The following is a 16,614-nucleotide window of genomic DNA, read 5'->3' as shown; positions in this document are numbered from 1 at the left end:
GTATTTGTACAGATTCCTGTAGCCGCTAATTCTATTTTCATATAAGGTTATCTCAATCACCACTCACAGGTCATAGTAACAGATGGTACAATTTAAGTATTAACCTTAATGGCTTGATCCCAGGGAATGTCTTGGATGAGCCCTTTATGGCTGTTCCCAAAGTGAAAATCCAATATAACTCCCTCCGTTTTCTGGTTGCTTCAGTGGTGGTACCTGGCTTACTGTAGATTTTCTCAAGGATGTACCATTGTATTTCCTTTGGTGTGTGGTTGTTGTCAACAGAATGCTGTACAATGGGGGCTGTAATTTTGCGGTTTCTTATTGCTGATCTGTGTTCAGTTAACTATGTGTTCACTGCCCTGCTGGTTTCCACTACATATCCCAATTTACATGAGCAGATGAGTAAATAAACCACATCAGCTGTTTTACAGTTAGTGAGACTCGTGGGGTATATCAAATGACCATTGAATTGAAGAGAGGGAGATTCAATGGCAGAATCACAGGATTTGCAGGTATTGCATTTATCATTTCCTACCACTGGTGTTAAACCCTCAATACTCCTTTGTAGGAACGTGTTTTTGGTTTTCATCCATGTATGGACTACATGGTCCTTTAGGTTTTTGATTCGTCTGTACGCAAAGAGTGGTCTTGGTATTGTTCCTGTCTCTCTAGACCAATTAATGTTAAGAATATGCCAGCTCGAGCATACAGCTTGACGTATTCTCTCATTAATCATAGAATGACGTGTGAAAAAAACAATGGATGGGCTGGCTTTAGCTGCGGTATTATGTAGCAGATGTTGTCTATCATAAAACCGAGCTCTTTTGTAGGAGTCCCGAACAAGCCTTTTAGGGTAACCCCTTGCTAAAAATTTGTTCTTCACAGTGACTGATGTGGTGTCAAAATCTATGATATTTGTGAAATTGCGCCGTAAGCGTAGAAACTCTCCAAATGGTATACTGTTTTTTTGTGTAGACCAATGAAAACTGTCATAATGTAACAGCGTGTTCCTTGCAGTGTGCTTGGTATACAAATCCACCGCTAAGGTACCCGCGTCATTTTTAATTACCACATCCAGATATTCAACATGGCTGTTACTAATGCTGTTGGTGAAGCAAATGTTTTCGTCACACAAATTAAGCCAGTCCATAAATTGACTGAGTTTATCTACTGTATCTGTCCAAATGAAAAAAATATCATCTATGAATCTTGACCATTTAGCTACGGAGTCGAAGAAAGGTGCTATTTCATTATAGATCAATTTTCTTCTCAAACAGAGACATGTATATATTGCCCACGGTTGGGGCACAAGATGCCAATATACTGACACCTTGTTTTTGTTTGTATAGTTGGTTGTTAAACTCAAAGATATTATCTTCCAATACAATTTTTAGACATTCCAAAACAAAGATGGTGGGACATGTGATCTTGTATGTACTAATAAATCAACGGACCGCTTCTATCGCTCCATATATAGGGATGTTACTATATAGAGCTTCAATGTCCATCGTGACCATGTATTGCGTAGTGGCACAAAAAGGTGCATCTTCAATCAAATTTATGATGTGCCTGGTGTCTTGAACAAACGCCGGTGTTCGCGACACGTGTGGACATAAGATGGCATCAACATATTTAGAAAGGGGTTCCATAATTGAACAAATAGTAGTAACAATAGGTCTCAATGGTTGGTTGACCTCATCTTTTTGAATTTTTGGAATGCCGTAAATGCTGGCCATCTTTGGTTGTTCTACATTAAGGAATGTCCATTCCTTATCACAGATGTCACCATCTCTAAGGGCTCTGCTGGTCAGCCTACATATTTTATTAGCAATACTTGTCGTGGGGTCTCTTGTTATTGGGTAATATAAGTGATTGTTTCCCAGCATAGTCTCCATTGCGTAGATATAAGTGGGAGTATCAAACAAGACAATACCCCTTCCTTTGTCACACGCTTTGATGGTAATAGCGGGTGTCTGTTTGAGATCTTCTAGGGCTCTGTATTCCTCTCTATTTAGATTAAAAGTTTTTTTTGTACATGTTTAGTGATGTTAATGATCTTATTATAGACCACCTGCTCAAAGACCGCCACTTCCGGTGGAAGCTGATCTACAGTAAGATTAATTGTTGATTTAGGGGAAAGTTCTGACAAATTTACCTCTTCTGATTGTGACTCTTGGTTGGCAAAAAATATCCGCAGTCTAATTTTTCTGACGAAAGTCATTAGGTCTCTGAATAATTCAAATTTATTCAGACCTGAATGAGGGGCAAATGTTAGTCCTTTTGACAATAAAGTGTAGGTCGAATTGGATAGGGAAGAGCCACTTAGATTGAAAATAGGTATGGTTTCCATTTCCTCCAGTACAGGGCGTTGCGGGTCACCAGGTATTGATTGTAATCCATCTGTGGATTTCCCTGGAAACGTGGCTGGTATTGAGGCCTCCAGTTGTTCCGCCTTGTGAAACGCCTCCCTAAAAAAGGCTGTGCATTACATTGTCTCCTAGCTTTATATCCATTGCCTCTGGATTCATAATAGCCAGATGGACCTTCATTGTCCGAATCTGATGTATCGGAAAAAGTAGTTACTTTACGACAATATTGTCTACTGGCAGTCTGTTCACTATAGGCTCCCTCAGGCTGATTGTAATAATTATTCGAGAAATAAGGATAAATATTTTCCTTACTGAAAAAGCGGATTTTTTTTTTTCAATTTTTCTACTTTCCGTTAAGTCAGATATTCAGTGTATAAATGAAGGTCTCTTTCTATCTCTTCCAACTTTTTTTTAGCCTCGTCCACTGTGCCTGCGGCTTTAATTTTGTTTTCCAGATCTAATATTTCTGCTGCCAGTCGTTCTACGACCTCCTTGGCGGTTTCAACAATAAGCATCATAAAATCATGGGAACAACGGTTAGCTATCATTGACCATTGTTCCAAGAATTGTTTGATTTGGATAAATAGGTATATTTCTCACTCGTAAGTCTTGGGGGATTACCCCTGCTTTGAGATATTCCAACATATATTGACAATGTAGCTCTATATGTTTGATCTTTTTTCTAAGAGCTAACAATGCTATTGTATTATCGCTTTTGTATGTACTTGTGGTCATTTGATGGATAAAATTAACTATACTCCCCACCATATTTGCAAACTGTTCATCTGTGAACACGAAGGTCTGTAGGTTTGCCATCGTTCTAGTTGATTTGAAAATATCAAAAAGTTTTTTTAGAAAATCAATAACAAAGAATATTTACAAGAATCCTTTTAACCTCACACCCAGTGTAAAAAACTATTCAACAGAAATACATGTATAAAGTGCCTGGAAAGAAATTTGGTGTAGAAATAAAGATGCACCAACATGAAAACACCACGGACAGGATTGCTAGGAACTACATTTTATATTAAATATACGTGTAACATTTGTGCACACAATACATGAATCTATTATCGTTTCTAGAGTATCACATTCTATATATGTGAGGATAGTCCCTTTTCAATCACCTGAACAATACTTCTAATTTAATGACTTAAGGTACACAGTTATGTATTGTCTTCTTTAGTTCTACAGTGAATGCAAATATGATGTCAAGTGCAACATTTCTTATGAATGTCATTAGGCCATGTAGGAAACATGTGCTAGGTGCACGTTTAGATTATGTATTTGTGATGTGTAAAGGTGGGGTCAAATTTAAGCTGTAACAACACATGCTTCAAAGCAGTCCTAGGGCCTCACAATATAGATACCTACACCATAGAACCATAAAGCTAAAATACCCAGCTCCAGGAGTCCAGGAGTGCTTGAAACCATGGTATACATCTCCTGGGGTCATCAATACAATACCATGGAAGAGATATTGCAAATTTAAAGTTTTTCCAAAAGGGTTCCTTTGGGTGCTGCTAGACAGCTGATAACCTCCAGAGGAAAGCTAAAATTGCTAGCAGTGCCCCTGCTTCACTGGGACACAGCAATAAAGGCAATTTTCTCCCTGGGGGCTTAGACCTCCCTGGTGAGTATTCCGCAAGTGGATAGCATGTGATGTTCTCCACTTGTGGGAAACTCCCCAAGGAGTGCCAAGGCCCCAGGGAGAAAACTGTGCCAAGTGCCAGCTGGTCCCCCTGGGGGTCCACTCTTTTCTTGTTTATTTCTCGAGCTCTGCTGGGCCTATTTTAACAACCATGGGCTTGCTTGCTCATGCTGGAGGCTCATAGAATAGGGTATTGTTAATCTATACTCTCAAAGAAGAATGCTATAAAAATGAGTCAGAAAATGAGATTTGTGTTCTAGGTGGTAAAATGTGAATGCATACACATTAAAATACTGCCTTATAGATACTTTCACATTGTGATTGTATCTTCATTCATCTTTAAGATGCCTATGTGCACACATGTTTTTATTTTCTGAAAAAACTCTGTAAACCTAAAAAAAACTATTCATGAGAGGAAAGGTAAACAAATGAATAGCACTGTCTGAATGCTTTTGGCACTTAGTTACATCTAAGCATTTGGCCATTCCAGCCATTACTTTAGCTTTCAACATTGACTTTACATGTATCAATTAACTTTTATCACTCAAGCAATGCATTTACAGCACAAGTTTCCACTCACTGATGAATTTTATCATAAAGGTTTTGGATAGCCAAAAAAGAAGACCCAATAGGCGAGAGCATGCTTATAAATTGCAAAGTATATTTCACTGACTTCTAATATGTTAATTCACTATGCTATTACAAGACCAACTCACATGAGCCAGTGTGTCTTTAAGTGCAATGTAATACCAGTAGCCTAAGATCCTGACAGTCTATATTCCAGTTTCCTAAAGCATAATATTTCTTTGAAACCTCCTAATATTATTAGATGAGATCCTTTGTTAAGTAAAAACTTGCAATATTGTGTCACTGATATTTGTATACAGTGAGCAGCATCATTTAAAGACTGATTAGTCCTGCATAGAAGCAGGTTAGGCATTTTTTTTCAAATTCCAAAGGCAGAGAGAAAAATGCCTCTGAAAATGTACGATCAAATGAAAGAAACCACTCTGGTCATTCCCTTGTGCAATTAATCCACACGATTGAATTAACAAGCAGGATAACTGAGGCTTATTACTATTATTGTAGTTGATGAGCACCACGTGGTGTCTGAACGCTTTATAAATGGCATATAATAGAGCATACCCCCATCAATTGCAAGCCCTTGCTAACCAAAGACTCATTTACCACTAAGAATGTTATTTATTTTTTCCATACTGATGGCTAAAACCCTCATAGTTGTTCCTTTAAAGAGAAAACATTGACCTTGTAATCATAGGAGTCTCCCTCAAAATTCCCAACCCTATCCACCAAAGGAACATATCATAAATGGCAAAATAGTCTCATCACTCAGCATCATGCTAGTGGATTTTACTGGCTACATCGTTACCCACTTTGACAACTGAAACAATATAAATGGATCTTGATTTATTTATAAATTGACGTTGACAACTAAAACCAGTTCTTCAAACTAACTATATGAAATTTGGAAATTATGTTTTCATCCTTCACTAAAATTAATAAATTACTTTTTTAATCTTCTGCTATATAACAGTGACAACTTACTGATTAAACTAGCAATTCATACGTACAAGGGTTATTTGTAAAAGCCACCTTTATTTTCCTTACTGCCCCATGCTAAGAAGGAGAGTTCATTATCAATCAAGCAATGAAGCACAATCTATGCTCTGCAAAGTTACACCATCCTAAAAATCCGTGGGTAATTTGACATTGAAGTTAGGATGACGACCTAAAAAGGCAACACACAGTTCACCCACTTTCATACATTAAGTGCAATATCAACCATTACATCATATGTAACATCCATTGAAATCATTATGTGTTTCACAGTTAATTGTGATGCTTCATTTAATTTGGTGGAATATCGCTTTTTGAAATGGATATATTATCATAGTTTGCCATTGATATTTCTTTTTTATAGGTTTTGCACATGGAGAAAACTGGAAGGTAATGAGAAGATTCACCCTTTTAAATTTGAGAGATTTTGGAATGGGCAAGAGGACCATTGAGGATAAAATTAGAGAAGAAAGTGAATTTCTAACACAATATTTTCAGTCTCATGCTGGTAAGTAATAAACTTTATAGATACTATGGATACTACTCAAACATCACCTTTACTTTTTGGTTTATCCAAATGACTAATTGTGGCTCACAAATGTGAGATAATTTTAAGATTATTGGCTATTTATTTTACCAAAATACTATGTTTAATATTTCAGCCACAGTAACCATAAATCAACAACAGGGCAATAGTTGAATGTTGCTAGGTTTGCTCAGTCACACATTGGAAGGACAGTTACCTTCTTACGGGGATTTACAAAGAACCCAGTAGTGGCGTAAATTCCCTAAAGTCCTTCTCTATCTTATGTAGGCCCTGGCTCCTTCATGGCTAAAGGAGGTCCGATCTTCTAATTCTCAAACCATAGAAGCCACCATTTCTTCTAATTCATGCAGAATAGTTATCATTTCTGCTATTAGATTCAGATATCACCTGATCCTATCTTTCTAAAAACTGTGAAAGCGTCAAGCCATTCGATTAATGACACAAATACCACAATTAATGCGACATTCACCTGGATCAAAGGTCTACTTTTCACCATGTCAAGGCTGAATAAGAACACATACTGACTATAACCAAAATAATGTTGTCTGAATTGATGTCCTTTTTCCCTATATATTCATAAGGAAAGGTCCGGGACGCACACCTTGGTACACATGATCTATTTCGTTCTAAATACACATAAGGCCAATCCAATGAGATGCTACACACAATGCTGAACCAGCCAGCATATGTTTCTTCATATGAGACATTCCCCCATGACTTCTTCAAGGCTGGAATAAATGATACATTCACAATACAGGACAAACATACAGATAAATCAATTAAAAATAAAGACTTCAGCAATCATTTGTTATTAATTCAGAATATATCAATTGTAAAATAATCAGACATTTCCTAAAAGGAAAGCCTAAATCTGCACATACATCTTCGAGATTATGGTATATAACCTTGAAGGAGTATATACATATTAGCTTCACGTCTGTTGTAAGATATGACAGCCTGGGGCTCATGTATACAGTAATATAGTGAATGTTATTTTAAATATTAAATTGTTATATGATTTTAAACATTCAATTTTTGATGCAGTTAAATTAATAAAAAATGGCTTCCTTATAATATTGGTGAAAATAAATGATTGTTGTGATACTGTGAGGAATGGAAGCCTTCTAATGTTCTACCAAAATATTTTATGATGTAAAACAGCCTTAATCAATGAGATTTTTTGTTTTTGTAGGACCCAAGTTAGTAGTCTACAAAATCAATACAGGAAGTCACATAACAGCACATAACAGGACTTCCTGTTTGAAGCATGATGATCTTGGATAGAGGTCCTTGTACTTGCGTAGCACCAAAAAGCCTAATGTCACTGCAATGCACACTTTCATTGACAATCACCCAAGCAGAGAAAGTAATCAACAGTGTATGTGTCTGCATACCTTAAGTATGTTGTTGTATGGTTTAAGTGTGATTGAACATTGAAACTGAAAGTTTAAGGGGTAAAAACTTGAAGTTCTGCCTCCAATGATACCATTTTAGAGAATCACTTTCTGTTCCAGTCTTATGACTTCCTGTTCAAAGTCTGCAGGCTTCCTCATACAAAAACATGCTATGTTATGTAACCCCATGCATTCCTCATTAATTGTGATTGTCAGTTCATGCCAAATGTCACAAAGATGCCGAAAAGATGCATTTCTAGTGAAATCAACCATTTTGATGAGTAAGTGGTCTGTGGACAGAAAACAGTAAATGCACAGGCTTCAAACAGGAAGTCCAAACTCAATAACATTAATGTGAGAGGTGGAGCTTCCATTTTTTGCAAATCTGCATTTGGGTCTGCAAAGTCCAAAAACAAAATATTGAAACCAACCATCTCATTTGTTCAGCATTGAACAAGCTTACTTGCTCTCTGCTAATGCTTCACAGCAATAAAAAAAAATCTCAATCTCTAATTTATTCTGTCTGACAGTTTAGTAACATTAGCATTTTACTATTGAGTAGAAATAGGACTAACCTGAGAGCAAGATAGGGTTTTTTGAAGAAGAGAAATGTCACAATATCTGTTTAGAGATCAAGGAGAGAGCTGTTCCTTTTAGTGGTGCATCTGCAGAGGAAGCTATAGAGGAAGATGAACTAATATCCAATGGAGCTATTACTAGAGAATACATATACATTGGTGGGTAATTCATAAATTCCATTGCATTTTATAGTTTGTTTGTAGTGTTTCATAGTACTATACTAGTACAGCAAATGTCATACAAAATGTGTGGAACTATTTAGAAAGTTAAGTTACACTTTTGAGTAATTTACATTTTTTGGGAATTGTAATACTTGTTGCTATTCACAAAAGGTGAATATGGAGTGGAGTTTAAGTTACTACTGCCAAAGTCGCAGCACGTCCAGCACCACACAGGGACAACCACTGGTACTGTAACACCATCCTATAAAAAACAATGTAGGTAGGGATGTTAAATAAAAACGTGTGGGAAATAATGCTAAATTAAAGGAAATCATTGTAAATAGTTAATAGTTCAACATATAAATAAATATAGTTTATTGTTACTAACAATGTAAACATGATGCATGTTTATTATTTATGTCAACATTTATTGAATTCAAACATAATGCAAACTATTTTTTTATCGAAATGTAATTACATTACTTTTAATTCTTTCCAAAAAAATACTTTTAATAATTATTAAGGGAATGTAAACATATTTAATATCCTTAGACAGGAATTTATTGTTTACTTTATACTTCCAAAAAATAATTTACATTTAAAATTTCTCTATTTAAATTAATTAAATATTTAATTCAAATTGAAGTTAAAAGTGCTTTCACATTTTTTCTTTTGTTCTACATTTAAAATAAATATATCAAATTAATTTACATTAAAATTGCACATAAAAATATTAATAACATTTTTTGTATGTAAACTTTTTTAATGTTCCCAAACTGTTTAAAGTGCAGAGGTCTCCCTATCGTGCAATGTATGAAAAAATAGAAAAAGATTATTTAAGTCGAAAAAATTATTATAAATATTTTTTTGTTCAGTAAGGCTGTCTGAGGCCTGTCAGAGACTGGCGGAGACTAGGGTGGTCATCCCTCTATGTTTCTCAATCCTATATATAAATATAGGGGAAAGGATAAACCTAGGACATTTGTCTGGAGGTAAGAGTTGTCCCTAATCCTTGAACACTGAATATGCTGTGGGAACACAAGACAAAGAAATCAAACAAGTAAAGGAATGACTGAGGGAGTTCTCTAACTCGACTCTCCCTTTAACAGTTTTTCTGACTTACCTGCAATGCCTCCATTATTATATCACACACTTGCCGAGGCACACGTAGTAATATTCCAAGCCAATGAGGCTGGCTTCCACTGTTTGTTCACGTAAAGCAATCGAAGTTCACAAGTTGTTTCAAATTTTTCTTTTTTAGGGTTCTTTATTTTTCTCTTTAGAAACAAAATATATGTACAGGCAGCCGACACGTGTTTCGTCCCATGGACTTTCTCAAGGCTAATATAAGTCGATGTGTCCAATAGTTATTCCATAGTTGGTGAAATAAATGAAAGACCAGTTGAACAGTAAGGTGCCAATTAGGATCTTGGAAAAATTTTCCCCGTACGACTCGTATCCGGTCTTTTTACCGTACGAATCGTACTAGCAGCGTACAAACTGCCAAGTACGATTCGTATGGGAAAAAGTCCATACGAATCGCATTGGGAAAATTTCCCCACACGTCCTCGGGTCGGAAAAAGTGTCCGACACATCCCCGGACGATTTTACGTACAAATGTGAAAAGTGAAGTCCGAGCGCGCAAGTACGATCCGTCCTGTGCGTCCGATGTTACAACCGTATGGAAAATGCACCGTACGGACCGAACTCCCATAGCACCCATGGAGACATGTGCCCGCATACGTGCCGAACACCCCCCCCAGCCCCCGTGAGTATGCGCCGAACACCCCCCCAGCCCCCGTGAGTACGCACTGAACACCCCCCCAGCCCCCGTGAGTACGCGCCGAACACCCCCCCAGCCCCTGTGAGTACGCGCTGAACACCCCCCCAGCCCCCGTGTACGTACGAGTCGACCCCCCGTGTATGTACACCCCCGTGTATGTACACCCGTGTACGTACGAGTCAAACCCCCCCGTGTATGTACATCCGTGTACATACGAGTCGAACCCCCCCATGTATGTACACCCCCCGTGTATGTACACCCGTGTACGTACGAGTCGAACCACCCGTGTATGTACACCCCCGTGTATGTACACCCGTGTACTTACGAGTTGAACCCCCCATGTATGTACACCCCCCTGTGTATGTACACCCATGTACGTACAAGTAGAACCCCCCGTGTATGTACACCCCCCGTGTATGTACACCCATGTACATATGAGTCAAACCCCCGTGTATGTACACCCCCGTGTACGTACGAGTCGAACCCCCCGTGTATGTACACCCGTGTACGTACGAGTCTGGGGGTACGCACCGTACATACACGGGTGGGGGTACGACTCATACGTACACGGGTGTACATACACGGGGGGTTCGACTCGTACGTACACGGGTGTACATACACAGGGGGGTGTACATACACGGGGGGTTCGACTCGTACGTACACGGGTGTACATACACGGGGGGTACGACTCGTACGTACACGGGTGCACATACACGGGTGGGGGTGTACATACATGGGGGTCGACTCGTACGTACACGGGGGCTGGGGGGGTGTTCGGCGCGTACTCACGGGGGCTGGGTGGTGTTCGGCGCGTACATACGGGGGCTGGGGGGGTGTTCGGCGCGTACTCACGGGGGCTGGGGGGTGTTCGGCGCGTACTCACGGGGGCTGGGGGGGGGTACGGCGCGTACCGGGCCCCCTAATCTGGTCGTTTCGCGGCGTACTTCGCTTTTCCGGCACATTTTGGGTGCCGTAAAAATATTGCCGTCCGGACTGCTGTCGGTTCGAATCGTACTTCCTGGTTCGTGAAACGCTGCCTGAAAGCGTCCCGACGTCACGTCGGCGCTTTCCCGGATCACATTTGTATGTATATTTTCGTCGGTCGGTGTTTTTTACAGTTCGTACGGAAATGGTGTTTCCGTGCAAATCGTACTTGCATGTTTGCATGTTTGTAATGTTTTTTTCCCGGGTACGAGTCGGACGGAGAAAACGCTCCGACCGACGGTTCGTACCCGGTTTTTCCAGGATCCTAATCGGCACCTAAGTGTCCCACGTTGTATCACTAGTCCTGGAAAGCACTCATCGTGCACTTTTCATTTCAGTAATCAATTTGACCAGGTCCTAATAAACCTATAAATGTTTAAAATGTATGTTACTGGTATTCTTCCAGTGATAGTGCCACCATATAGATTAAACAACATTTTTAAATGAAAAGGCATATTATAAATTCAACAGCTACTTTCAATGGCGCACAGGGCAAATAGAGCAGTAAAACCGCGAGCAATGAAAACGCGGGCATAGGGCTTTATATTATTATAAATTTCCCGATTTTCCAGTTTACGCCATAATTCCAATGGCAATTCCAGGTATAGTCAATTAAAATGCCTCCATTATTAGTGATACATTTAATGAGGCTGAAATGCATGACATAGTAAGTAATTCACCTAATTACAAGCTCCTGCCCACCTCTAAAAAGGTGTACTGATGCAATAACTTTGCATGTTAAGACACAGCAACTTTATTTACAGTCTGAAGTACTCTCTACGGAATCTTGAGCAGGAAATTTGTATTGACCGTTTGCATAATAAAATTAAGTTATTGATTAAAACTAATTTTAACATTTATATGACAAACTGTCAGTTTTGTAGAAACTCACTTTAGAACCAGTCAACCTGCCTAACAGCTCAGTGGTCCCATAAGATACCATTATTCCTTTTATTCCTTTTCCAAATGCATCTTAGTAGTTAGTACCACACAGAACTCATGCTCAATTGTGCTTCATATTTTGGAGAGAAAAGCTACAACCTTAACAAGTAAAACTGTTCCACCTGTTTTGTACCACCATCACAAGGAATGTTCATCCATAAGGATTAAATCCAATGTTCCTCGATTACCACCTGGTAGCATAGAGTCGTGCACACAATTAAATAATACAAATTTAAGTTGATTATGCAAAAGAATGAAACATGTTATTATTTAGTGAGAGCCCACATGCTAGACAGGTGTACTGAATCAGTCACTCCCTGAAGCCTAATGATGGGACTGTGCTGTAATTAACTTTAGGAATCCCGTTGTTTTAGGAACCGTGTTTTCCAGATTAAGTCCATCTTGACACAAGCTTAGTGCAATAATGATTCCCCTGCTAGGTTTTTCCTACAGACCACCATAACCTTATTATATTTCTGGTAATCTCCCTTGTGATCATCCTGCAGTTGTTTTCCTGGTGCGCTGAGACTTCGTAGTGCTGTGGATGGGAGAAGCGCTGGGACTCAGCTGTAATGGCCCCACCAAAAACAGAGGGCTGACAGTGCCAGGACCTGTGATGGAGTGGAGGATTCACACTGCTAGTGGGGCCCTGGCTGTTGCTCCCCATTTGTAATGGGAAACACAACTGAGACTGCTCTGCACCAGCTGGGTTGCACTGTGATGTGGGGCCTGAAGAGGTTCTGAGGAACGAGATCCCTCAGCTTGTGGTGCTTGCTGCCCTGCGGTGTTTCAGCAAACCGCATTGCGGAAGTGGGCACTAAGACGGTATCCCTTGCTTTTTGACTTACACACCCGCTTCTATGATGGCAAAGGATAAGGGTAGCAAGACGGCCCAATCCAATAAAATATTAAACTATGCCCAGCCACTTAATGTGGAGCATGGAGCCCTGGCGATGCCGCAGCCCGTGGGACCGACGGATCCACCGACGGCGGCAAATTCACGTACTTTGAAGCAGCCTCCACAGCACGCAGCTCTCATTAAAATCCTTCAAAAATATTACCGGCAATATTCAAACACAAATACTTATCTTTTTCATTCATGACTGGAATAAAATCTATGGTCAAAGATTGCTAAAACTCATCCCAGTACTTTGCTAACTCATGGCATGCCACGTTTATCACAAACTCTCAATGCCTTTGGCTGTGTCTGGAGCCTGCCAAGATGCCAAGCCTGGTCTACAAGATAAAACAGCCTTGTTTTACTACATTCCTCTCAGATTCTGTATTAGACACTACAGACATGATTAATGTCTCCGTCCACGCTGCAGTAGTGTTTAGCCCTAGATATTACCACGGGCACCCTCCCGCTATACTTGATGCCCTCTCTGGGACAGGCCACGATTTCACAACTTGACCGCCAAGCAGACTCCACGCAATTATGGATGAAAGTACATCATGCATTAAAGTATAGTTCATTTTTAGTCTGTAAAATGCAATCTGTTACTAAATCATGCAACCAAATTTGTTTGACTGTTATTGTTATGTAACACTGAGAGTGTTGTTGTTTTTAAGTGTGCGCTGTATATATCATCTCATATAAATATTTTGAGCTTTTATTGACCTACCCAGAGACTCTTGCACAAGTTAGTAATATACTTACCTTTTATAGTAGGGAAAAACAGCTATCAACTATTCAGCTACATGTTTATGCTGTCTTTGTAATAAACCAGAGGTATTTAATGGCTTATATTTCTGCACTATTTGGTCATCTTTACAGTAACAGAAGTATCAGTCAATTATTAAAGTATTTGTCAGCTCTCACTTACACATGCCAGTGCACACTGCTAGCAGTGAGGCAATATTATATGACACTTAAACAACAGGTTTCTTCAGGCCATTTACAGAAATAAAGATTCTTTTAAAACGTAGCATGTTAACAGCCTAGCAAAAGCATAGCAGGGATGCCAGGGGACACGGTGCAGGCAAGAACCCCCCCCCCCTTTATAGCTGTTAGATTAGTAAAAAATACAACAATAGACAGGGTTTAATTGGCACCATAGGACTTCCGGCCCTGCTACAACAATGGTTCCTACGCTCATTTATCTCAGCATTAACTCCATTTTCGACAACTACTGGGTGTGATTTAGGGTAGAGTTACATATTGAGGCAAAACACAGAGAATAAAGCATGCAACTAGGCTTTGCTCCCACGGCACGCATGTTATTTAAAACACTTAGTATACGCTGTTTGCCAAAGTCTGTGCAAATGTTACAGGGCTGCCCACAGCCCTTGGAGGTGAACGTTAAAGGACTTTATTTAGCGCATGTTAAAGGCTTTTTACACAGGGAGGATTCGCCATGCAGGAGCAAAGCGTGTGCACCCACCTAGCATGGAATGACACACAAGGGTCGGGAAGAGGTGTTACTGCAGGCTCAACCCAGACAGGAGACCGGGGGTCTGCAGTCAAATCGCAAGGCACATTCAGACAGTAACGGGGTGGGGGTCTGAAAGGCATAGACGGGGTTGCTGACAGGCACGGCGGGGGCTGCTTAACAGGAGAAGGGTAGGCAAAGAGGTGGCTTCTTCAGATAATAAGGTAGAAATCCGACATTGATGCTGGTACAAACAATAGAGCATATACAGGAGCACACAGTGTAAATTTGCACCTACTTTAGAGGGTCCGTATGGTGCCGTGCAGTGTGGTAACTGGAGGTTGCGGGGGAAGTTCGGAGTTCGCTCCTGTAAACGCGGTGCTGTAGGATGAGACGTGAGAGTAGGAGTGTGCTCCCCAGCCAATCCGTACACTGCTCTTATGCTGCATGTCATACTGAGCAGCATATGAGCAGTGCTAGGATTGGCTCGGGCATGCTAGCACAATGCTCCATTGAAGACTGATGGGGGTGTGTTTTTGATGACGCAGCTCCATGGTGGCCTTCAATGTGGAAGCCTGAACTACGCATGTCGCTGGCCAGAGCAACCATGCAGCCAACATGACTTGCGCAGCTCAGTTTCCGCTTCAGCTGCTCGTCCCACCTACTGTGAGCTCTGTAGCCCTGCCCCTAAGGAAATACAATGAATGGAGGATCGGGTTAATTTAAATTCCCGTGGCTCGCAGCAGGGGGGTCAATGCCCCTGGACCCCTTGAACGAACCACTGCTGTTAGAGAATAATACACCTATTGGTTGAATCTGCGAAAAATGCAATTGACACCACATAGTGAAAACATAATGCAAACATAATGAACATGGGAGGTCAAAAACATAAGAAGAACAGTGATACATGGAAATTGCACAATGGAATAATAATGAAGTCATTGCAAGGGACGGGATGGGTAATACAGCGATAGATGAGAGTTTATCACAAACTGACACAACTGTTGATTGAAGACCTAACAAGTTCTGGGGAATAATGAACAATGGACTGTGATGGACAGGACATGAAATGGTACTGTTGTTGGAAGACATGGGTGAGGAAGTCACATGGGTGAGGAAGTCCGTACGAAGGATGACGTCATGGAAAATAATGGAATTGAGGAAGCGTAAATGAGCTTGTTAAGGCTTGGTGTCCTTACAAAAGATATTGTCGCAGAAAAGAATGGGATTAAGGAAGAATCTATGAATTCTTTGAGGCTTGCTGTATCCAAAAAATGAATCAAATATGATTCTCTCTGGAAAGATGTTCATTGTTGTTTATATTCTTATGTTGATGACGGGGTCTCAAGGACCAAAAATCAAAAATACGAGCTGGATGATGATAATGTTGGCGGAAGAAATGAATTGCAAACACTGACAATTCCCCAAAACTCTGGAAAAATCTCACGGATACGAATTAGTGTTTGGTCAGTATCGGTCAGATAGAGCAGAATATTATATGCATATAATGATACTTGTTCTTCCCATCCACGACATATTGGCGTTTTAGGATACCACCGCTCAGGGCTCTTCCCCAGAGTTGGGCTGCGCTATATTATGGAGACTTCTCAGAGTCAGGCTAGTCGAGCAACAAGGCATAAAGCTTGTCTGGTCAAGATGCACCAAATCTGCTACCACCCCATGGAGTCTACCCGCCAACCCTTTTCCTAGGATTTTCACCTTAATGTTAAATAATAAGATTGGTCTAAATGAGGCACACCTCTTTGTAGGTTCCCTGCATTAGGTATAAGGACAATGGTAGCCTAGAGCAGATCATTGGGCAGTGACCCCTTGTGCAGGGCATAGTTATGCATAAGTAGTATCTGCTTGGCCTCATTTTACAAGGCAGCCTGCTAGGGCCTGGGGCCTTCCCTGCCTGCATCTGGGCCAGTGCCTTTGGTATTTCCGCCTCAGAGAGGCTTGATTTTAATCTTTCCCTCTGCCCCAAGGTCAGAGTCTTGATTGGGCAGTCTTTCACAAAACTTCTAATCTCCAACTCTTTACTCCCAACCATGGGGGCGTAAAATGCCTCCATGTATTTTGCAAATGTCTCTGCAATCTGCCCCGATTCTAGTTGGAATTCCTTAACATGCATGTCTCAGTTGCCTATCAAAGCCAACAATTTGGCTATTGTCTTGCATGTCTATCAAGTTAGTCTCCTGGAGAGGTATTATGTCAGCCTTATATCTAGTGAAATCTCTAGTCACCAAGCCTC

The 16,614-nt window shown here is 40.3% G+C and overlaps 1 protein-coding gene across 1 annotated transcript in view; it reads left to right on the top strand.

The window, feature by feature from the left end:
* LOC146816624 (cytochrome P450 2K1-like) overlaps positions 1-16,614 on the top strand; it is a 220,796-nt gene that overhangs the window by 54,488 nt on the left and 149,694 nt on the right. Inside the window, exon 3 of the mRNA XM_085610499.1 lies at positions 5,963-6,106. Coding sequence (XP_085466625.1) covers positions 5,963-6,106 — 144 coding nt within the window. The remainder of the gene's footprint in view (positions 1-5,962; positions 6,107-16,614) is intronic.

Source organism: Triturus cristatus, chromosome 6 (assembly GCF_964204655.1).
Source record: "Triturus cristatus chromosome 6, aTriCri1.1, whole genome shotgun sequence".
NCBI classification, from domain to species: Eukaryota; Metazoa; Chordata; class Amphibia; order Caudata; family Salamandridae; genus Triturus; species Triturus cristatus.
Note: the sequence above shows the minus strand (reverse complement) of the source record. Positions and strands in the feature narration are given on the sequence as shown.